Raw genomic sequence first — 24,855 nt, forward strand, 5'->3', positions numbered from 1 at the left:
CCCATCTTAAGCGTAAGAAAATTGAGGCAGAGAGAGTTTTAGTCACTTGTCAAGTTCACCAAGTGGGATTCTAATCCAGGCTGTCTTGTTCCCTGAGCCCATGCTTAAACCACTAGTCAACACAGCCCTTGTTGTCACTCAAAACCTACTGCACACAGCACTGTGGAAAGAATTGGTCTTACCGTCTGTGAGCTGGGTCCTGATGGGAGTGGACAGTCCTAGCCTCAGACTGGTGTGGGGGGAGGCTGTCAGCAAGGCCAGGAGGCTGAGTCACCTTCGGCTGGGTTCCAAGGGCTGGCTGGGATAAGGAAAGGGGCTGGGACCTGTGAGCCAGAGGAAGTTACAGAGGGAGGGTGGAAGAACTTGACCCAGATTCCCAGGAGGCTGTGGGTGCCCAAGGCTCTCAAGAGCACAGATGGGCCAGGGCCCAAGGCCAGGCATTGGGAAGCTCTGAGCCAGCAGTCAGAGCCTCTGAGAAACAGGGTCCAGGGGCAGGCCTGGTAGTGGGAGCAGCCAGCAGAGGGCTTAGCATGGAAGCCAGGTGCCTCCTGTGGGCTCCACCAGGGCCCGGGAGGGGCTCCGTCTGAGCAGGTGGAAGCCCTCGGGATCAGCGGAGAAGCCAGCAGGCAGCCTGGGAGGCAGGCCTGGGAGCTTGGTGGTGCCTGAGACACACCAGGCGATAGAGGTCTGCAGCACACACAGGTGTGGAAAGTTTGAAGGCCTTTGACCTGCTAGACCCCTTGATGTGGGCTGTGACGTGCGAACTCAGACAGCCTGACCCGTTCTCTGCACTTCCGGGGTCCGGAAGACCTGCTTAAGCTGACTTCCCCTCTGAGAGGCTGTGGGCAGGGGCCCACAGAGCCTCATCCCAGCTTCCCTGGGGCTAACCCGCCAAGGGTCAGGGGTCTCAAGCTGCACCCTGTGTCCCCCCTCCTCATGGAAGGCCTTTTGGTTTCTGGGTGGGGAGAAACCCAGGGAACTTTCACACCACACGATTTCCCATACACTGTCCTTGGAGCCCCAAGCATCAGTGCGAGCACACCAGAGCCTTGTGTAGTTATTTAGCCTGTGAAACTGGGCTGGAGGCATTTGCTGTGTGTTTGCACATTGTGTGTGTGAGACATTCGGATTCTGAAACTGGCTGCTTCTCTCCCATCCCCCTGTGACGGCCATGGTCAGCCTGGAGCCGTGTTTTGGGTCCCGGGTGCACCAAGGGCTGTGCCAAAGGGGGAAATCAGGCAGCAGCTGCGGCTCAGCTTCCACCCATTGAGGAAAAAGCCACAGAGAAGCTGGGCTGGCCGCCTGCTTTTTCTCAGGCTGTCTGCTGGGGCAGAGCCAGCCCGGCTAAGAGAAGCCTTCCAGTGGCATCTAGCCAAGGGTCAGTTGAGTCCAGAATCATGGAATGCATAGTGCTGGAAGGAACCTTAGTCCCCGGCCTGATCCATGTCAGTAAATGCACAGCCCAGCTGCTGCGTGTCTCCAGTACAGAGCCCATGGCAGACACGATAGTAGATTCCAGCATTTTTTCTCTGCTGAGCCTTCAGCCTCCCAGTCTAGGCAGCTGCTGCCGGTCGACTGGCTTCGTGTGGACATCCAACCCCCTTGCCATCCCAGACCTAGCTCAGCCTTCTCATTTGACTGAAGGGGCTGCTGAGCCTAGAGAGGGGAAGTGAGTTACCCAAGGTCACATAGTGAACAACAGAAGGAGAATGTGGTCTCCTGAGTGTGAGCTCAGTGCCACTTCCTTCATATCATACCTGTTCTCCTGATGAATACGGCATTTGTCATGTCACTACTCATCTCATAAACTTGTTATCTCCCTTCATTTCCACAATGTGATCCCAACCTCAGAACACACACAAAAAAATTTCCCACCATTTCCCCAGAGTGTTGCGTAGGTAGCTGGAGAAAAGCGGATGCTGTCTCGGGTCACGTTAATAGAGTAGAATATCTAGATTGTGGGAAGTGATGGTTATGCTTCTTTCTTTGCTGCTCAGGGCACACCTAGGGAATCATTTCCCTGTTTGAGACTCTACATTTCAAAAATACAAAGACAGAGGAGACTCAGCATGCCCCACCAGAAGGATAAAAAACAGTGTAATGAGGGGGGCTCAAAACCACTCTGTAATTTACAGTCAATTGATTTTCAACAAGGGTGCCATGAAAATTCAAAAGAATAATCTTTTAACAAATGGTGCTGGGACAACAAGATATCCAAATGTAAAAAAAGGAGGTTAGACCCCTACCTCACTGCAAACACAAAAATTAATTAAAAATGGAACAAAGACCTAAGTGTAAGAGGTGAAACTATAAAACTCTTAGAAGACAAATTCATGATCTTGTATTAGGTCATGGTTTCTTAAATATGAAACCAAAAGTACAAGCAACAAAAGAGAAAACAGATAAATTGGACTTCACCAAAATTAAAAACTTTCATGTTTCAAAGGATACCTTCAGCTTTTCACCAAGAACATGAAAGATGGTCACAGAATGGAAGAAAATATTTGCAAATCATATATCTTATAAGGGACTTGTATCAAGCATATATAAAGAACTTAAACTCAAGAAGAAAAAGACAACCTATTTCTAAAACAGGCAAAGGATCTGAAGACATGTTACTCTAAAGAATATATAGAGAGAGTCAATAATTTAAAGATGCTCAACCTAATTATACATCGGGGAAATGCAAATCAAAACCACAACAAGATACCACTTCATACCCATTAGGATGGCTATAAAATAAAGACAGGCAATAACAAGTGTTGATGAGCATTTGGAGAGATGGGGACCCTCATAGGCTGCCAGTGGGAATGTAAACTGGTGTAGCCATTTTGAAAAATAGCCTGGCAGTTCTTTAAGATGCTAAATATAGAATGGCCCTATGTCCCGGCAATTTCTTTCCTAGATATACAAGAGAATTGAAAACAATGTCCATACAAAAACTTGCACATGAGAATTAACAGCAATACTCATGATGACCAAAAAATGGAAACAACCCAAGTGTCCATCAGCTGGTGGATAAGTAAAATGTGTGCCCATGCGATGGAATATTATGTGCCAAGAAAAAAGAAATGAAGTACTCATACACCCTTTGAGCTGTGATAATATGGTTCAGCCTTAGAAATTATGCCAAGTGGGGAAAAAAAAAACAAAAACAAAGACAAACAAGAAAACAGACTCTTAACTGTAGAAAACAAACAGAAGTTTACCAGCAGGGAGCTGGGTGGGGGGATGGGTGAGAGAGGTGATGGAGATTGGGAGTATGCTTATCTTGATGAGCACTGAGTGATCTAAGGAGTAGTTGAATCGCTCTATTGTACACCTGAAACTAATATTACACTGTATGTTAACTACACGGGAATTAAAAAATATATATATGCCAAGTGAAAGAAACCAAACCGAAAAGACCACCTGTGGTCTGATTCCATATATGGAATATCCAGAAGGTGAATCTATAAAGACAGAAAGTAAATTAGTGTTTGCCACCAGCTGGGGTATTGGGAGGAAATAATTGATGGCATTATGGGTACGGGATTCCTTTTGGTGTGATGAAAATATCCTAAAATTGTACTGATAGCTGCATGATTCTGTGATTGTATTAAAAACCGTTGAATTGTATACGTTAAAATGTTACTGAAAAACAAATCACTCCATATGCAAATTCACGGAAAGAGTGTGTGTAATACACCCAGCTCAGTGCCCGCCAATGGGGGAAGCAGCTGATAATGTTACCTTGGGGTGGCCTTGTGGAGGAGTGGGGCTGTTCATCCCAGAGAGGAGAAGACGTGGGGGAGGGGCTGTGCCAGCCCCCTGCCTACAGCTGAAGAGCTCTATGGGGGCGGGGTGAGTTGTCCCCAAGGCCCTATACAGTATGGAGAAAGCAACAAGAGAGAAGACTTCCGAGGAACACGTTTCATCTCAAAAGAAATTGAGAATTGCTTCTCAGAATGGGTTGCCCGGTGAGGTCGTGAGTGCCCTGTCATTAGAGGTCTTCAAAGAGATAGAGCAGTTCTGTCCTGGGGATGCCACAGAGAGAACTCCAGTGTCAGGGACCATGGGAGGTAGAGGGCAGTGGCTTGGAAGCTCACAAAGGCCTCTGGGTAACTCTTCAGGAACTCTGCGGGCGGCTTGTTACCAGCGACGGCAGCAGTACTTCCACCTCGGAAATCGCTCACTGCACACCCGGACGTCTCCCGCATGGTCCCCAAACGCCCCATCCCCTCTAGGAGTGACCACCTGTAGGTATTAGCTGCGGCTGGAGTCTTTCCTGATGCTGTCCCATGTGATCCTCACACCACCGTTAGGTAGCTGGGCTCATCTCCCTGATTACAGAGCGGGGCACTGAGGCTCAGCCGTGCGAGTGGCTTGGCTTTGCTCAGCCAGAGTGTCATTCCCGCTGACATCAGCTGCTGCTCCTGGCCTAAGTCCTGTGGCTGCCAGAGAAATGCCCCAATGACCTCTGGCTTCTTCTCTAGTGACCTTGGGGCAGCTGTCAGAGGATTTCCCCAAAAGTCTCCTGGGGCCTGATTCTTTGGACCAACTGGTGGACGCCCAGGCTGGGCTTATCTTCATTGCCTTTCAGCACCGGCCCTCAGGCTCCAGAATTGACTTTAAAACACCAAAATATATATATATATATATATATATATATATATATATATATATATATATAATCAAAAAAAGCTGGAGTGTCCCATATAAATTGCTCTGGCAGAAGGAATAGGCCTAGGTGCCTGGAGACCTCCCACCCCATATCTCCTCAGCTTATGACAGGTGCTGGGATCTTGGGGGAAGGGGTGTGGGAGTTTTGTGTATTTTTTTAATTATTTCAAGCACACAGAAATCTAGGGAAAAACATAACAACGCCATGAGTACCCATAATTGAGTTTTGTTAAATCCTATCATTTTGCCATATTGCTTCAGAGCTCCTAAGAGTAAATCAGTGGTTACAGAGCAGGCTGAAGCCACCTTCACACCCCTCCCTGGTCCCATTGCCTCCCGCTTCCCCGGGCAGTAACCGTCACCCAGAAGCTGGTGCGTGTGCAGCCACACGGGGCACACAGAACGGTCACGTATGTTTTTACACCTAATTGTTTCCATTCTCTCTGTAATTTGCTTATTGCACTCCACATCAGGTTTGTAGAATTTTAAAACTTTTCCTTTTACTGTAATTTCAGACTCCCTAAAAGTTACAGGATGAGTACAGCGAAGTCCTATATGTACACTCTTCACCCAGAGTCACCGATTATTAACATCTTGTCACATCTCTCTCATTTTTTTCCTGAACCTTCTGAGAGCACGTTGCAGACACTGTGCCTCTTTACCCCCATATATTTTAGTGGGTGTTTCGCAAATACAAGGATATTCTCTTACCTAACCTCAGCATGGGGACCCAAATCGGGGAATGAACAGGATTTTGATATTAAGTAGCCTTGGGTCCTGCCTTTTAGCAGCTGTGTGATAGTCCAGGGTGGCTGGGATCACAGCCTGTGAGCCCGTTCTCTTATGGATGGACATGGGTCATTCCCGTGTCCTGATCACTGCCAAGGCCATGTAGTACCATCGTCCTTGTCTCCTTGTGCCCATGTGCATCCTGGGAGGGGCTGCCGGGCCTGGGCTGCAGCATCCCTGCCTCTCGTAGATTTTAACATTTTCAGAGCAGGAGCACCTGTCTTCATTCTCGGCGGTGCTTTACCCTCTCGGTGCTCCGGTGGCTTTTAGGGGGCTGAACCATGGTTTCTTGCTTATCTCGAGCCATCTCTCGCTTTGCTGCCATAGCAACAGGTGTCCCTGGGAGAAAGAAGGTGTGACCGCATACGTGGTTACCCCCGCTAGAATAAAGACCTATTTGAAGTGTCACCATGTTCCAGGTGCGGCTTGATGCACATTAAGCATGTGCAGGTGTTACCAGCTCCATTGTGCGGATAAGAAAACTGAGGCCCGTAGGGGTTCAATACCTTGCCCTCCGTCACTTGGCCAGGGCGCGGCAGGGGCTGGGACAGAGACTGACTGCGTCCTAGTTCTTCACCCTTGCACTGTGCAGGGTGTGGAAATGTCTGCTGACCCTCTAACTGTGAATCTGTAGAGAGAGGGCACCGGTGAGAGGTTGATGTCCCTTCCTGCAATGACTCACACCTCCCACACACCTGTCCTTGTCTTTCCAGTCCCTTCCTGTCTGTGCAGGAGTCATTTCCCCGATGAGCAGTCTGCACGGAGGACGAGGAAAGGGATGGGGTGTTGGGAGCAGCAATGAGCAACTGTCCTGTCTCACCCTGGAGTGTTGAGGCATGGCTGGTTCTCGGGGCCACCAGAGTCACAGACAGGGAAACTCCCCTCCAGGAACTCTAGACAATCCTGTCCCAGCTGGAGAAATAGGGGCTACTTCAAAAGGGAGGAAGGGGGCTTTGGACTTTGGAAGTTTAGGGTGGGTGCTGGAATCCGCTCAGCAATTCAATTATGGCTTTTAGAGGTTAACTCTTAACGAGTCCCATGATAATCATCGTGCATAGAGTGCCCTCTTCATACCACATACCTGCCTACTTCATCTTTGCTTCCAAGAGAAATCCTCTCAGCTGGTGGTACTTGCTCCCTATTTTACAGAAGAAGAAACTGGAGGTCATAGTGGTTGGATAAGGTGTCCAAGCCCCAGCCGCGAGTTATGTGCAAAACCGGGATACGAGCCGGGCTTGGGAGATCCCCAAAGCCAACAGCTCTCCATCTCTCTGTATTCGTTTATGTGACAAACAGGGTTATTTTCACACATTATTTAAGATGGGTTTTAATCATATAAGTAATGCTTAATCAGTATAAAGAATTGAAACAAATCCCATGAACTTCTCTGTCTTTAATGATGTCTTACGTAGCCTTCTGGAAGTTATTTCTATGTATATTTTTATATGTGTCTGTGTCTGTTTCTGTATATTCCAAATGATATAACAAACATTATTGAACACTCTTTCTTTGCCGCGTACTACAAGGATACAGATATATGGGAAAATTTTTAAATTTCTTCAAGAGCTCGAAGAGGATAATGGTTTGAAGCACAAACTCTGAAGCTAAATTGCCTGGGGTTTGAAACCCAGCTCTGCCATTTAATGGCTGTGTGACCTTGGGTGAGCTTTTTGACCTCTCTGTGCCTCCGTGTCCTCATCTTTACATGGGACTCTTTGATGTCGGGTATTCATTTCCCAAGACTGTGGTGTTTTACCAAAACCTTGCAGCTTGAAACAACAGGCATTTATCCTCTCACCTTTCTGGAGGCCAGAAGTCTAACATCAAGGTGTCGGCAGAGATGGTTCCATCTGCAGGCTCTGAGGGAGAAACCGTTCCACCCTCTCTCCTAGGTTCTAGTGGTGGCCGTCGGCTCTTGGCGCTCCTTGGCTTGAGATGTTCTAATCCAGTCTCTTCCTCTGCCATCGCGTGGCCTTCCGTCATCTCTCCATGGCTTTCCTTCTGCTTATAAGGACACCTGCCACTGGATTTAGGGCCCATCTTCAATCCAGGATGATCTCATCCTTAACTTATTTACATCTACAAAGATCCTCTTTTCAAATAAGGTCACATTTTTAGGTACCAGGGGTTAAAATTTGGACAAACCATTTTGGGGGACACAGTGCAACCCAGGTTTATAGGTGTGAGGTCGGCCGAGTTAGGGGACTGCGTGGAGTACTTAGAACAGACCCACACGTGGTCGTGCTGTGGGCTCCTTGTCCATCAAACAGGCAGGCTGCTGCCCTGCATTCCCAGGGCCCCTTCCCATCCGGCCTCCCACGTCTCCTGTGTGCCCACGCACCAGGTACAGAGTGATCGGGCCAGCCCATGATTTCTACTCCTGGAGCCACATCTAGTCCCTGCAGGCCTGAGAGCCCCTGAGGGCAGGGACCACGGCTCTCCATCTTGATAGACCTGCTTGGTCTTGAAGCTGCTTGGGGTTGGGATCATGGGTGGGACCAAGGTGGCCTTTTGCCGGTCCTCTCTCTCCATCCTATATTCCTCTCGAGTTCTGGCTAAGTCAGTTCCCCTCACAAGGAGGCATCACTGGAACTTCCCGAGCTGCGGGAGCCCTTGTGAGCTGGGAAACATCCATGCTTTCCTTCCAAACGGGCAGTGTCGAGCCATGCCCCACACCCCAAGCTGTCACCCTCCCCGCTCTGACCCCACACTCGGGTAGCCCCCTGGGGCAGCCTCTCCGCCCCAGAGCAGAGCTTTCCTCTTTGCACCTGTGACAGGGACACACACACCAGGCCAGGGGATAGCGGACGCACCAATTCACTCCTCCTCCAGGGAGCTGGTGAGAAAGTGCACCCAGATGAACCCGGTTACTGCATCCAGGCTGGGTCCCTGCAGCTCAGGGGAAGGGTCTTCCCGAGTGCCTGACCACACCGCCTCTGGGGGGCTCAGCCTGGTGTCCAAGGACAGCTGCCCTGAGTGGAGCTCTCCTCCCCACCAGCGAGCAGAAGGAAACTGGCCGTGAACAATTTCTTTTTCCCGCGGAGTTGCTCTAAAGTTTCTAAGGCTCATTACTTTTCGCTAACGGTCCCATTCATTACCCCAGGTTCCCGTGGCTGCCTTTGCGGGGCCTTCAGCTGGAGTTTGGCTGCTGAGGGGGAGGACATGGATGTCTGGGTCCCCTGCTCTGCCAGCAGATGCCAGTTAGAGAAGGAGCAGCTAAGGCTAGGGGAGCTTTGGGCCTTGCTCCGAGTCACGGGAGCACAAGAGCCCTGAAGGGACAAAGTGACAAGGGCACCTGCTCTGACCAGGCCAAAGAAGGGCCATGGGGCCAGACCCTCTGATGCCTGAGTCCCTGCTGACATTGGGCCTTGGGTCACTTGAGCTGTCTGGGCGCCCACTTGGGACTGCACAATGCCCGTGCCAATGATGGAGCTTGGGCTGGGCTGTCGGGCATAAGCATAATGGCAGAGGGAGAGATACCCAGAGCCGACACCGTGTCAGGCCTTGTTTCCTGCTGTGATTACTGCTATGGCACCGCCTGGCCACAGCAGCTCTAACTGCCGGGGACGGTCGCTGAGCCCACACAGCACTTGAACTTGCGAGTTACCTCTGGGGCCAGATGTTTTCTTGGGTACCAGCCAAGTGCAACACATAGACATCTACCCGGTCACTCTTATCAAATGTGCTAAGTCCTAAAATCAAGGCTACGAAGTGGAAGAATTGTAATGCGAAGAATCGCAACTGGAAGGTTGGAATGATAGAAAAACAATAGTTAACATTTACTGAGTTGTGCGAAGCACTCAACCCACCTCTCTGTCTCGCTATTAGGTAAGGGTTATTCTTACCTTTTTACAGACACTTAAACTGAAGCCCAGACAAGTAACGTAACTGGCCAGAGGTCACACAACCTAGATTCGAAACCAGGGCTTCTAATACAGCAGACAGGCTTCTTCTGGATGGGTCTTAAGGGATGGGGAGAACTTTATCCCCAACACTGTACTATAAAAGATTTTAAACATGCAGAAGAGTCGAAAGAATTTTGCAGGGAACACCTTTTTTTTTTTTTTTTTTTTTAAGATTTTATTTATTTGTCAGAGAGAGAGCATACGCAGGGGAAGTGGCAGGCAGAAGGAGAAGCAGGCTCCTCGCTGAGCAAGGAGCCTGATGTGGGACTCGATCCCAGGACCCTGGGATCATGACCTGAGCCGAAGGCAGACGCTTAACTGACTGAGCCACCTAGGCATCCCCATCTTACTTTTTTTAATGCATTTCAAAGACAGTTTTGGGCACCCCTGAATATGTTAGCATACCTATCATTAACTAGAATTCAGTGTTTATTTATTGTTCTTTTTTATTGTTTTGCTGTAAAATTTCCAGATGATAAAATGTAAATACACGTATCTCAGTGTACCACTTGAACTTCATACAAATGGGTTCATGTGGTATGTATTTTTGCGCACCTGGCTTCTTTCAGCACGTTTCTGGGCTCATCCATGTGGTTGTGTGGATCAGCACTTCCTATTGTATTGGGTGATACACCACTGTCAGCTGTTCATTCTCCCATTGATGGACACCTGGACCAGTTGCAGGCTATCATGAGTAAAACTGCTAAGAATATTCACGTACAGGTCTTTGTGTGGACATTCACTTTCATCTCTCTTGGGTAGATAGATACCTGGGACTGGCATGGCTGGGTCATATGATAGGTGTATGTTTAGATTTATAAAAAACTGCCTTTTTCCAAAGTGATTGTACCAATTTACATTCTCTCCAATAACTCGGGAGAGTTCTGGTTCCTTCCCACCCTCACCAACATGTGGTGTTGTCAGTCTTTTTAATTTTAGCCTAGAAATTCTAGTGGTTGTGTCATGATATTTCATTGTGGCTTTAATTTGCATTTCCCTAATGACTAATGATGTCGAGTAGTCTTTCACCTGCTTATTGGCCATTCAGATGTCTTCTTAGAGGTATTTTCAAATCTTTTGCCCATTTTTAACAACGAACTTGCTTGTTCTTTGTTAGATGTATGCTTTGCAAATATTTTCTCCCTGCCTGTGGTTTGAGTATTCCTTTTCTTCATGAGGTGTTTTGATAGCACAAGTTTAATTTGGTACGTTTAATTTATCCATCTTTCCTTTTATGGTTCTTGCTTTCTGGTCCAATCCACTAAACTTTTGCCTGCCCATTGGAGAAAATGTTGGTAACAGGGAACCTGTAGGAATCACAGGTGGATAGAGCAGGCTGAGCCTCAGGAGCACCAGGTGGGGAAATGCAGGTTTTGCTGAGGGGATGGAGGGCAGCCCTTTGTTGGGGAGTTTACATTGCAGGGTGGGGCTCAGAAAGGGAATGCGTTCAATAAGGAGACTGGATTGGATCCTGGATCCTTTAGGCAGTGGGAGCCATTGAAGGTTTTAGAGCAGGAAGGGACATGATCATAAGGGAGAGATGTCATGGTCCCTCTGACACTGGAGCCTGAACGGAGTTTCTCCTTGGTCACCTTGTCCTCAGGACACAGGTGGGACTTCCAGGGAACTGGGGCCAGGGAGCGGCTTCATCTCTATGGATCTTTGAAGACTCTCTGTGGGCCCAGAAGCCACCCAGGTCCCATGAGGTCTTAGTGGGCCCATTTCTTGCTGAGGAAGCTTGCATGTTGGTGTGGCCTAGTTGTTAACCAGCAGCCCAGGGAAGGCATTCATATACATGGACTTAGAGTCAACTCTGCCAGTGGTTCCAGCATCCTTACGTGGACCCCCACACTGCCCCCTCTGACCTCCCCACGCCCCAACCCCCTAGGCCCAGCACCTGCCATCCCCCAGGCTTCCTTGAGGTTTCTCTGAGTCAGGTGGCTCAAAGGCCTTTGCTCTTTCCCAAATATCTGCACCCTTGTTATAGCTCAGCACAACCTGACACACTCTAGGTCACTCAATCACCTTGTCTGTCATCTGGCTCCTCTCCTAGAGATGAGTTTTGTTGTTTTTGTTTTGTTTTGTTTGTTTTTTACTCCTGTTCTTTGCTCTAACCCAGTTCCTAGAACAACATCTGGAGCTTGCAGGCCCTCAGAAAAATATCCATAGTACAAGTGAGTGGGAGACAGACCCCTCCTTTCTCCCAGAGCCTCTTTGTTTGATAATGGCTTTGGTTCTAAGGAGAAGATGAGGACATTTGTCCCCAAGGCCCAGGCCCTGCCTAGGGGCACCCAATAAATGGAGGAATCTTCCAGGCCACCCCTGGCCTATTGCACAGATGAGAAAACAGACTCGGAGGGAAAGGACTCACCAAGGCCTAAGCCTAGTTGGTGGCAGAGAGGAAATGGGAGCTCTCACTCCCAGCTTCCATGAGAGGCCTAATCTGCCCCTGGGGGAGGCCCCCAGCCAAGTGAGGAGGTTTAAAGATGATCGGGAAGCCTTTTGGTGCCAGAAGATAGTTTTATGTTTCCAAGGGTGGGGGTTAGAGGAAACTAACAGGCCCCAGGGTGCTTCTTTTCTGGGTAATTCTGGCCTCCAGCCTCTTAAGTTCTTTCCCCCGGAGGAGATGCTATGACCTTGTACTTCAGGGCCTGGGAAGAGCTTGCGTCAGTATCAGCTGGGCTGCCCTGGACTTGAACTCCAAATGAGGCCCACTGAGCCCCCGTTCCACAGCCTGTGGACGTCCATGGGGCCGCCATACTGCCCCTCCCGGCCCCACAGTGCCTGCAGCTGCCTCAGACACTCCTGTTGTCCTGGTGACCGGGCACACTTTTCAGTGTGGACCCGGCGGGGAAATCCACAAGTATCCATGCACACACAGCATCCGTGAGAAGGAAGGCTTCTCGGAGGATTTGGGAGTGGGGGCGTGAGGAGGGAATTTTAGCCAGGACCCAGTCCTTCCCTTCAGGAATTGCTGTTCCCTCCTCAGGAATTTTGGGTCTTGCAGGCCTCTTACCCCCTCTCCCCTACCACCTGGTTCCACTCTCCTGTGCCTTTAACGGGGCTCATCCCGGCCTCGTTCTCCCCCCACTCCCCAGCAGCTCCTTACAGCAACTGCTAGCCAGGGACGCAGGCAAAAGAGAGGCAGCAGCCACATCTTCCTACCTGTGTGACTACCTCTCTCTGTCTGATGCAGGTTCTCACCCCTGCAGATACCCTGAGAGATTTAGTTCCTCGGAATCAAAACTGACCTGCCAGTGTGTGTAGGGGGTCCAGTGGAGTGAGCATTTTGGGGGAGGGTCCGAGATCTCTTAAACTGGACCTCTTTTTGGGTTTTTGCTCTTTCTCAGGCCTGTGACTGTCCTCTTTCCCCCTCCCTGACTGTTACATCCTTAACCCCGGGGCGGGGGGGGGACAGAGAGTATTGACTGGGAGGGGACACGAGGGAGCCTTCTGGAAATGTCTGTATCGGCACAATAGAAATATAATGCAAGCCACAAATGTAGTTTTAAATTTTCTAGTAGCCACATTAAAAAAGTAAAAGGAAATAGGTGAAATTAATTTTAATAATGTTTTATTTAACCCAATATACTCAATCTACTATCATTTCATCATGTAATCAATGTAAAATATTATTAATGAGCTCTTTTACAGTCTTTTTTTTGCGTATCAAGACTTCAGATCTTGTGTGTATTTTACACTCACAGCAGGTCTCAATTTCGTCAACCCACTTTTCAGAGCTCAATACCCCCATGTGGCTAGTGGCTACGTTATTGGCCAGCCCATCTCTTTCGGGGTGGTAGTTGCGTGGGTATAGACATATATAAAAATCTGTCTAGATGTATATTAACGACTTGTATGTTTCACTGTAAGTTACACTTCAATTTGAAAGTTTTTTAAAAATCCTCTGCAGAGCTCTGCTCAAATGCCCCATGTGTTTCCCTTGAAGCCAACCTGGGTTGGAATTAGCTACTTCTATTGCATGGTGCTCCCGTTATATTTATCCCAATCTTCTGCTTCAGCTGGTTGCTTCTGTGTAGATCCAACTCATTTTATGATAAGCACCCTAAGGTGAAGATCATGGTTTGTTTATTTTTTAATTCCCCAGAGGACTGCTGGGTTCATCGATGCTAAATGAATGAGCATGGTTTAATTGAATCTGCATCTATTATACACAGCTCTGTGGGCTGGCTGCAGGAGGGGCTGATCATTTGATTCTGTTCTCAGTCCTGTTCCAGATGTTGGCAAAGGAGAGGGAGAGGAAGAGGAGGAAGAGGATGGCGTGGGGCCTTGTCCGCCGGTCGCCCCGAAGAACTGCCTTCTCCAGCGGGGCATCAGTGTCCTGGAGAAGCTCATCAAGACGTGCCCTGTGTGGCTGCAGCTCGGTCTGGGCCGGGCGGAGGCAGCCAGGATCCTGCTGCAGGAGGCGTCTGGGGTGAGTTGGGGTCTCTTTGCCTTGTGGCCGGGGGTGGGCGGACACAGCTGCAAGGAGCTGCCCGGGCTCCCACCTAAGCAGCTGGCCTCTGCTTTCCTTTCTTGGGCTGCTCAGCTTTTCGACTGGGGTGTTTTTTCCAGAACGCAGGAGTGAGAGACTGGCGGGACATCTGGTTCCTGCTTTGGAGAGCAGGTGTCCCCCCTGGAGAACAGGGGACTGTGTGGCTGGCGTGGGCTGTGTGGGCACTGGGGCACTGAAGAGGCAGGACTGACACTTGGAGAAGTCAGCCACGCATCTGGGACCAGAGGGGATCAGAGCTGGAGGTACCTGAGAAATCACATCACACCCCCTTAGTTGACATGAGAAGCAGGGGCTGTGTGATGGAGGCAAAAGCTTTTCTGCAGCCAGGCTCTGTGAGTTGAGCCAAGGGGCTTAGATTTTTCTGAGGCTCACTTTTCTCACTTTGAAATGGGGCTGTTAGTGAAGGTACTCTGGTCCGGATAGTATGAGCATCACAGGGGAAGGAAGATAGGTAGATAGTGAAATGTGAGTCAGAACCCATCAAATGCCACCCACCCCACGTGTTTTTCTCTTACACGCCACTTCCTTTTTAAAAAACATTGAGTTTGTTTAATTATAAAAGTGACAAACATGTGTAGTCACTGTAAAAAAAAAAAAAAAATCAAGCTGGACAGAAGTGAAGAGTCTTCTCAAAGCTTTTGCCACCTATTCTCTTTCCCCTCACCTACTTCCCAGAAGTCTTTTTTCGGTTTTGTTTGTTATTGAGGTGAAAGTCACATCACAGAAAATGAGCCGTTTTCAAGCACACTATTTAGTCTGTTCACAGAAGCAGCACCGCTGTCTGCTTCCAAAACATTTCATTGCCCCGACATAAAGCCCCGCATCCATTAAAGCAGCCGGGCCTTCTTCCCCTGGCCCCGGCAATCACCAGTCCACTGCGGAAAGTGTGTTTGCTCCAAGCGCATGGTCTGTCTCTGCAGGCATTATCTGCAGAGTCCCCGGTGACAGCAGCTGGGGTCCGTCAAGCACTATGTCCCAGGCACTCACCGAGGGCGTGCACGCGAATCAGCACCATGTGTGCTCACGGCAGCCCTCTGACGTGGGCATTGCAATCAGGCCCATGTTACAGAAGAGGTAAACTGAGATGCAAAGAAGCTGAGTGACCTCCCCCAGGTGACTCGGGGAACAAGGGCTGGAATTTGAACCCAAGCAGTCCGGCTGCTCCCAGGCTATGTCGTATCTGCATGTGCAAAGGGAATCCTACCTTTCAGCCGCTGGGCTCACCTTCAGTGCAGTAGGTCGTGCTGTGGGCGCTGCGTCTGGGGAAGAGTCCAAGCTCCCACATACATGGGGCTCAGGACGAGATAAAAATCCATCAAGTAAGCGGTTGTACCTGAAAATCGGAATTACTGGAACTTATGGGCCCTCCAACAAAGTTCCAACCTCCCCTTGCCACAGAGCCCCTACCAGGGGGAGTGGGGACCATAGAGGCCAGACAGCCCAGCAGAATCCTGCCGAGACCAAGCTGGGGGTCTCCTCTGGGTATGGTGGCAGGCACCCTGCGGGCCAGGCCAGCCCCACTGCAGCACCAGGGGCAGCCCGGGAGTCTGCAGATCCCTCTAGAGTGGGGAGCTGGGAGGGGGCTCCGGGGGCAGTCAGGTTGACTGTCGTCCTCAAGAAAACAAGCTCTGTTGTTTCGTCCCTCCCCACCAAAAGGTTTTCTATTTTGAAAATCATATCGGGGACTTACGCCAGCGAGTGTCCCAGTCAACCTTTCCAACATGTCCAGTCAACCAAAGAATCACCCACTTCCCTGTTAGGTTCTGAGGGGACTTCCCGCCCTTCCTGGGGGGATGCGGCTCAAAAATAGGCCCAAGTGCAAGGTTTGGATGCTGAGGGATGGCCATTTTCTGGGCCTTTCTTGGTCACTAGGGGAGATGTGTCCTGGGCATGGACATAGATGCGGGTGGACAAGACAGTAAGGACCCGGGCACCTGGGTGGCTCAGTTGGTTAAGCGACTGCCTTCGGCTCAGGTCATGATCCTGGAGTCCCGGGATCGAGTCCCGCATCGGGCTCCCTGCTCAGCAGGGAGTCTGCTTCTCCCTTTGACCCTTCCCCCTCTCATGCTCTCTCTCTATCTCATTCTCTCTCTCAAATAAAAAAAAAAAAAAGACAGTAAGGACCCTTCATGGGAGAGGCAAGTGCATCTCCAGGGCAGGCTGGGCCAGCCAAAGTCCTGACTGCTCTGCCCCCAGGGGTCAGCAAAAAGCAAAAAGCAAAAAAAAACTGTCTTCAAAAAGTTTAAGATAAGCCCAAATCAAAATAACAAGAGTGGCTCTATGTGAAGATTGCTTCTTGATGCGGGGCTCTGTACCAGCATTAATGCCAATTCCTATATGATGTCATCTCATTGAATCCTTGTGATAATCCTGGGAGGCCTCTGAATCTGCCATTATCCCCAATTTACAGATAAGGAAACTGAGGCTAAGAGGAGTGCCCTAGTTTGGGCTTCCCCAGAAGCAGACCCCAAGACAAGGATTTGAGTTCAAGTGGTTAATTTGAGAGGTGATGCCAGGGAAGCCGGCAGGGGAAATAAGACAGGGAAGGGAGGCAGCTAATAAAAGGTATGTGATCATGCAAGTTATCGCAGCCTGCAAGGGGAGCTGGATCCTGCTGGATCCTGCTGGAGCATTCTGTGAACCAGTGTGGAACACATATCTCAAGGCCATCCCACCCAAGAAACTAGCAAGCTCCTTGTCCACTGACTCCTGAGAGCCATTGGTTCAAGGCTGTGGGGTGTGAGGATCTGTCTTCCAGTACCTCCTCTCTGCCCTGAGGATGAGAAGATCTGGCTGTGGCCAGAAAGAGATGTCGAGCTCTGGGGTGATACGGGCAGACTTCCTGGAGGAGGCAGATGCTGAGCTGGGTCCTGCAGGATGGATGGGCAGGACTGGGATGGGGGAGCAGAGAGGGTCTGTTGGAGAATTGGTGGGTCTCCGAGCCAGCCCTGAAGACAACAGAATTGGAGGAGATGTGCCTTCTCTTGCCTTCCCTGCCCCCTCCCTCTCTGCCTTGATCCCTGACTCTTCACATCTGTATTTTCAAGCAGAAGCAAAGCCCGAAGTTCATGCTGTGATAAGAACAATTGGCCAACTTTTACCCAGGGTTGTTCTTTGCACAGTCTTATCTATCCCCACCGTGATTTCTGTCAGGTGGTTGGTATTATTAGTGCCCTTATTTCCCCAGTGAGGAAGTAAAGGTGAGGAGAGGCTCACTCACTTGCCTGAGGCCACACAACTAGTGAGAACAAGAGTCTACCGGGTGGGACCTTCAGCTGGGTAACTTCATCCCAGCACTGAAACTCAGCCAGGGCAGTGCTTTCCTCATTTTTAAAGCTGCAGACACAGGAGCCTGGGTGGCTCAGTCGGTCAAGTGTCTGCCTTCGGCTCAGGTCATGATCCCAGGGTCCTGGGATCGAGCCCCGAATCGGGCTCCCTGCTCCGCGGCGAGTCTGCTTCTCCTTCTGTGCCTCCCCCTGCTCATGCATTCTCTCTCTCTCTCTCAAATACGTAAATAAAATCTTTTTTTTTAAAGTACTTTAAAAAAATGGAAAAAAAAATGGTGCAGACACCACAGGTGGCCCCCAGGCTGTGAGAGCTCGAAGGGTCTTCAGAGATCGCCTGGACCCCACCTCTCCTGATGAGGAGGATGCTTCCTCCTGTCCAGAGGCGAATGGTCAGGAGACCAGGCATCTGGCTCCTTTGCCCACCCCCCAATATCTCTGTGATCTTGACCGTGCCCCACCTCCTCCACCCCTCCCCATCTCCCCTCTCTGCAGTCTGCTTCTCTGATAAGGTATTGGAAACATACTGGCCCATTTTTGATTTGGCAATCAAAAAGCCGCCTTTATTCATTCTTCACCCAAATGGTGCTTTTTTTTTTTTAAGTTTAATTTTAGAAATTTTAGATTTACAGAAGAGTTGCAAAGACAGTATGGGGAGTTCCTGAATACTCCTCCCCCAGTTTCTGCTACTGTTAACATCTCACACTGGTAGGATACATTGTCACAATTAATGAAGCAAGTTTGATACATTCACATGAACTAAAGCCCCTAGGTTTTGCCTAATGTCCATTTTCTGTTGCAGCATTTCACGCAGGGCGCCGTCTTACATTTAGTCATTGTGTCTCCTCAGGCTCCTCTAGGCTGTGAGAGTTTTTCAGACTTTCTTTGTTTCTGATGTGGCCTTGACAGGTTTGAGGAATACAGGTATTTTAAGGTATTCGGTAGGGGGTCCCTCGCTTGGGATTTATCTGATGGTTAGACTAGGGTTATGAGTTTGGGGGCGGAAGACACAGAAGTAAAGTGCCTCTCTCAGCACATCATGTCAGAAGTACCTACTATCGGGGCGCCTGGGTGGCTCAGCCGTTAAGCGTCTGCCTTCGGCTCAGGTCATGATCTCAGGGTCCTGGGATCGAGCCCCGCATCGGGGTCCCTGCTCAGCGGGAAGCCTGCTTCTCCCTCTCCCACTCCCCCTGCTTGTGTTCCCTCTCTCGCTGTGTCTCTCTCTCTGTCAAATAAATAAAATCTTTAAAAAAAAAAAAAAAAAAGAAGTACCTACTATCAACATGACTTATCACTTACTATCCGTGTTTACCTGGATCACCTGGCCGAGGTGCTTGTCAGCTTTCCCCTCTGTAAAGTGAACCTTTCCTCCCCTTATGCTGCCCTCTTTGGAGGGAAGTCACTATGCACAGCCCATCATCAGGAAGTTCCTTGACTATCTACATAAATTATTTGGAGTTCTTCTGCACAAGAGACGTGTCTCATCTTCACTCATTTATTTATTACATCATTTACTTGTAGGAATATGGACTTGTGGATATTGCCTTTCTGCTTTGGGTTATAATTAATACTACTTTAATGATTCTGTTGCTCAGATTGTTCCAGCTTTGGCCATCGGGAGCTCCTTCAGTTGGTTCCCGTGTCCCTTTGACATACGGCCACCATTGCGTGTGTATGTGTGTGTTTGGTTTTTGGAGCGCTTCCTTACTTCCTGACACCGCATGCTCCAGGATTGTCTTGTATATTCCTTGTCCCAATCCTAGAATCAGCCATTTCTCCAAGGAACTCCGGTTCCTTTTATTAGAGAATAATATTAGAAAGCAAGATCTGGGTGTTGTGTGTGTTTATTGCTACTGGTTTGGAGTATGGAGTGCCATGGCCTGGAGGACAACAGGTAGTTTTTAATGAAAGAAATCTCTCGTAAGATTGCTTTTTGTAGTGGGGGGTTAGCTCAAGAGTCGGAATAGCCTGTATGGTGATACGGACCAGCCATGTAGGTGGTTCAAGGCACCTTCCCCAGGTGTGAGCCCAAGGAATGCCAATTCCATTCAAGATTTGTTTGGAAAAGCATCAGTGCAGCCCCTCTCTTGCCCCTCCCGGGCCAAGGAAAGAAGCACGGTCAACAGTTCCCGCAGGTCTGTTGTGCCTTAAGCACCCTCTCTCATCTTTCCAACAGCCCTGTAGAACAGGGGGCAGGCTTCCTATTTTATAAGTGAGCAAAGTCAGCTCTGATGGTAAGGAGCCTGCCCGTGTAATCGGCTGCTAAATGCCGAAGTGTGACTTGAACTTACCAACTCACTGCCTTCAAAGGCTTTAAAAATGTCTCGGCCTCATTCCCAGAAATGCTGATTTTTTTTTTTTTTTTTTGGAGTAGAGCTCAGGCATCAGCATGTTTTAAAAAGCTCCCTAGGGGGGCACCTGGGTGGCTCAGTCGTTAAGCATCTGCCTTCGGCTCAGGTCATGATCCCTGGGATAGAGCCCCGCATCGGGCTCCCTGCTCAGCAGGGAGCCTGCTTCTCCCTCTCCCACTCCCCCTGCTTGTGTTCCCTCTCTCGCTGTGTCTCTCTCTATCAAATAAATAAATAAAATCTAAAAAAAAAACCCAAAAACTCCCTAGGTAATTGAGAAACTCCCCTCCGTGCCAGGCTACCACTTCAGTAGAAGTAATGGGAAAGGTGGGCCACATGTGTCCAGAGTGGGCTCTGGCCACTGACCCACTGGACCACCGGCCTCCAGAGGCCTGGCAGCCCCCGAGCTTCTGGCCTCTGGGAAGAACCAGCCACTTCTGTGACTGCTCCGATGGGCATGATTGGAAAGTTTCCCCCAAGCAGCTGGAAAATAGTCCTAAAATAACCAAAGTAGAAAAGCAGACAGCTCTAGAGTGTCCAGGCCAAAAATGGATAGTAGCAGTAAAATCATTATGGTGTATTGGGCTTTGGGTTATTATATATTTATTTGGAGAGGAGGAGGGGCATGCGGAGGCTGCATAATTCTCTCCCTGAGCATATTCTGTCCCAGCTGTTATGGAAATCAGTTTGTCTTTCCAAAAACCCACTCTGGCTAAGGGTAGGCAGGGCGAGGTTCCTACAGCCGGCTCTTCCAACCTCGTGGACTGCAGTCATTTCCCCGGGAAACTCAGTGCCAGCCTCTCAGGATCTGGGAAAGACCCCAGGACGCTGCTCTGGGAGAGTATGTTCGAGAAGAAAGGAGTCCTGGGACCCTTCAGCCCCTCACTAGACTGGAAAAGCCAGCTCAGAGAGGGGTAGTGACTTGCCAAAGGACACAGCAAACCAGGGGCAGAACTAGGAGGGCCACCAAGTGTCCTGCCTTTCAGCCCCGCACTCTGATGGCTACCCCACAGCTGTTGTGGGGGTGGGGACAGGAGAATCCTAGCTCTTCAAAGAAAACTGGACCCCCAGAGTGGGCATGGCCCAGTCCATTTGTACAATTGTGGGAAGAGGGTTCTTCTGCTTTCTGAGAGTTTCTAATGCAGGGCACTGGGGAAGCTGACAAAAATGGGGGCGGGGGGGGGAAGAGGGAATAGAAGGAGTGGGATGACTCAGATGTCGGCTCAACAAGGCACCAGACTGTGCTGTTCCCATAGAGGGGAGAGGCTGAGTGAGGACACTGGGGCACAGCAAGATTTGTTGGCAGCCTGGTTAATCGGGGAAGACTTTTAGGAGCAGTGGGGGAGGGTGGGGGAATGACTGAACTGTTCCACTCCTTATCACCCTGGGTAGCCCCTGCAGGGGGACAAAAAAGGCCCCCACGGCTGCACTTGTCACCTCCTGGTCCCTCACTCCCCACCTTGAGCTTAACCCTTCACTCTACACTGAGGCCTGAAGTCTGGAGCTGCTAATGAGGGTATCTGTCCTTCTCCTGGGTACCTGGTGTCCCACCGTGCTTCCTTTCTGACTCATGGAGCCGTGCATGAACTGCTGAAGATAGGAATGCTACCTTCTTGCAGGAGGGGGTTCTGTGCCATTTGTCCTCAGGACTCGAGGCAGGTAGAGGAGCACTGGGGAGGGGAGGCACCATATACCGAGGCTTATTATATAGCCGACATTCTACTGAAGGCACCTGCGCAGGTCTTTTAATAATCACTCGAGGCAGGAGCGCCTGGGTGGGTCAGTCGTTAAGCATCTGCCTTCGGCTCAGGTCATGGTCCCAGGGTCTTGGGATCGAGCCCCGCATTGGGCACCCTGCTCAGCGGGAAGCCTGCTTCTCCCTCTCCCACTCCCCCTGCTTGTATTCCCTCTCTCGCTATGTCTCTCTGTGTCAAATAAATAAATAAAATATTTAAAAAAAATAATCATTCGAGGCAAGTGGGTCAGCTGGGAATGCTTTCAGCTTCAAGTAACAACAAACCCAGCCTATGGTAGCTTCAGCCATAAAGCCACTACTGTTCATCTAATGAGAAATCTGGAGGTTGGGGTCCAGGGTTAGTTTAGCAGCTAAGTGATATCCTTAGAACCCAGGATGTTTCCACCTTTCTGTTCCCCATCTTCAAGGTGTTGGCTTTTTGGCCTCTGATTTGTCACTTCATGGTGACAAAATGGCTGCTGCAGCCCCAGCCATCTCACTCATTCAAAGGCGAGAGGTCACAGGCAAAAGGCTTTCTTCTCCTAGCAGTCTTTTGGTCAGGAAACAAATATTTTTTTAGATGCCCTTTTGGTCACCCCCTAACTGCAAGGGAGGCTGGGAAAGGGGGTGAATGGCAAAAAGGAGCAGAATAACCATGATTGGCTTTTGACCAAATCCTCCTGCGGCAGCATACATTGCATCCAGATCGGAATTGGAGTTAGTTGGCAAGAAAGGGGAAAGACTAGTTCTTGGGGAGCTGATAGCGACTGTCCCTGGCAAAAACTGTTACGAGCACATTTTCCAGATGAAGAAGCAGCCCCAGAGAGACCACTCAGAGTAGCCAAGCTAAGGACTGAACTCAGACCATCTGGCTCCAGAGCCTGCAGGCCGAAGTCGTACATGGAGGGGCCCCAAGGCCCACTGCTCTGAGCGTTCCCTTTTCCCTCTCTTTCTGTTGCTCCTCCCCCCATACTTTTCCCATCTGTACAATGGGTAAAATACTCCAAGCCCCAGGCTGAGAGTTGGTGCAAAGTATCTAAAACATCTAGCCTGGCATAGAACGCATACTCAGTTGACACTCATGGGTGCGTTGGTTGGAGGATGTGACCTGCAATGGTCACAACCGTGACCTGAAGGTCATTGACTTTGCGTTCTTGTCCTGGTTCTGCCACTAACGACTGACATGGCCTTAGGAGGTCTCTGTCATCTCTGGATCTTGGTTCTTCTGGCTGGAGAGTGGGGAGCTGGGCACGTCACTGGCTTTCAAACTCCCCCCACCCCGAGCTCTGGAGACCTGCCCACAGCACCTCCTAGAGGGAAGAGAGGAGCAGGTACCCAAAGGATGGGGCCCATGTCCATACACCCAGTGGCTCTATCATTAGTGACTGTTACAGAGCAAATCACTTCAAACTTCAGTGGCTTAAAACGGTCACCATTTGATTTGCTCACGATTCTGTGGGTTAGCAGTTTGGGCTGGGTTCTGCTGAGCAGTTCTACTGCTGGTCTCACCTGGGGTCCGCCATGCAGCCGCAGTAAGCCGGCAGCTCGGCTGGGGCTGGCTGGCCTGAGGTGGGCCCACTCACTTGGCTGGTGCGGGCTGCTGGCTGGGCCACGTGATTCCAGCAGACTCACTCTGGGGTCCTCACATGACAGCTATGGTCCCAAAGGGTGAGCGTGGAAGCTGACCTGCCTCTTACAGCCTAGGCTCAGAACCCCACAGTGCCCTATGTGCTGCATTCTTTTGGTCAAAGCAAGTCCCACGGCTACCCCTTCCAGGTGTGGGGAAATTTGATGGGAGAAGCTGCAAGGAATTTGTGGCCATTTTTAATCTACCACACAGGAGAATGGTCCGTGAGTCCCTTTTTCCTATCTCCCCCTCTGGAAAAAGATACATAGTAATCATCTTGCTAATAATTACTTATTTATCAAATGAGATTATGCATATAAAAATCTTAGCATGTGGCTTAGTGCTCAGTAAATGAGAGCAGTCTACTCCAATAATAAAGATTGTAAGTACTTTTTATTAAGTGCACACTCGGTGTCAGGCATTTGACGTACACAGTCAGCAATTCTCACAGCAACCCTGAAAGATGGATATTATCATTCTCACGCTCACATGAAGAGATTGAGACCCGCAGGACTAAAGGCAGCTGGTCCGTGGATCCACAGCTAGTGCGTAGTGGAGCTGGGATTTGGGTCCCCCTGCATCTCTCAAAAGCTAGCTGCCGGGGGTAGAAAGAGAAGCAAAGGGGGCTTGAAGAATTTGCACATGGAACCCCCAAGGGTGTTGGAGCAAGAGCGCTGGGTGGCCCATGCAGCCCTTCAGCCTCCTGTGCACTCATCTGCAATCACCATTGTGGACAGACCCTCCTTAGGGGATAGGCCAAGGCCACCCCGAGGTGGAGCATAGGAGATTCCCCATGACCTAGAAAGCCAGGGGTCGCTATGCATTATTCCTCGCTTTGCTACACAGCAACACTGCGTCTGGGGTGCTGTCTGGGGATCTTTCCCAAAAGAGACCCTGTGACTAGCTGAGCAGCTAAGCCTCCCCAAAGGGGAACACGGAACAGACTCTCTTGTTCCAAAGGACAGTGGCCCAGGCAGACCCTTGTCTGTGTCCCCCTCCCTCCTGGCTAACTAGGCAGGAAGGGTCAGAGGTCTCCTCCAGCTTCCCTCCCCAACCTGCCCCCACTAGCTCACAGCCTCTCCCACCCCCCCACCCCCGCCCCGCATCTTCCCCCAGTGCCTTATCTTGGCTTTTCAGATAAGAGCCCCAGGACTTGGCCATGGTAGAAGGAAGTGCTACGTGAGGCTTTGTGGCCGTGCAGAAAGGGTGGGTGTTGGGCATTCAGAATTGGGGACCGGTCAGAACCCAGCCTGGGGGACTTTCCACCCCTGTCCACACCCCTACCCCCCAATGAGTAGATGACACAGACATGACAGCAATAAAGAAGCGAGGTGCTCCCGGTGACACCTGGGTCTGTGTCCTGCTTTGGCGCTTCCCATCAGCATGGCCCTGGGTGTGTTCGGCCTCTCTATGCCCTGAGTCTTCCCCCGTCAAGGACGGATAGTAAGTCCCTACCTCACGGGGCTGCGGTGAGGAGTGAGTGGGGCCAAATATAAGGAAGGAGTGTGGCCAAGGCACAGGTGGGAGCCACTGTTCCAGCCTCCGGCCCCTTAGCATCAGCTGAACCACTCTCCCAAGGAGATCCCTCCTGGTTCTTTTTCACAATTAACACGAATAGCAGACTGATCCCCAGTTCGCTATGGAGCCTGAGACCGGGAGACTGAAGAACAAACCCCAGCTGTGGGAGGGCGGGGGGCAAACGGAGAGTTAATCCTCAGGGAGCATCAGTGGAGACCCGATTATCCCACTGGGGGCTTTCCTGTGCGACCCCAGGATTTCCAACACGGAGAGGCGGGACTGTGGTTGGGTTCTTGTGTGTGCTGGGTGCTCTGGTGTTGTTATCCCCATTGACAGATCAGAACACTGAGGCTCAGGGAAGCCACAGAATTACCCAGGGCCATGGAGCTCATGACTGGCTGCTTGGGGCCCTCTGGGAGCCCAAGAAAGATACAGATTGTGACAGACTGACTCTCCTCCCAGCTGGAGCAG

General features: G+C 50.3%; 1 protein-coding gene across 1 annotated transcript in view; it reads left to right on the forward strand.

Moving 5' to 3' along the window:
- The window catches only part of RIN3 (Ras and Rab interactor 3), a 123,582-nt gene that overhangs the window by 24,296 nt on the left and 74,431 nt on the right, over positions 1–24,855 (forward strand). The window contains exon 2 of the mRNA XM_036071562.2: positions 13,584–13,791. Coding sequence (XP_035927455.1) covers positions 13,584–13,791 — 208 coding nt within the window. The remainder of the gene's footprint in view (positions 1–13,583; positions 13,792–24,855) is intronic.

Source organism: Halichoerus grypus, chromosome 8 (genome assembly GCF_964656455.1).
Source record: "Halichoerus grypus chromosome 8, mHalGry1.hap1.1, whole genome shotgun sequence".
NCBI lineage: Eukaryota > Metazoa > Chordata > Mammalia > Carnivora > Phocidae > Halichoerus > Halichoerus grypus.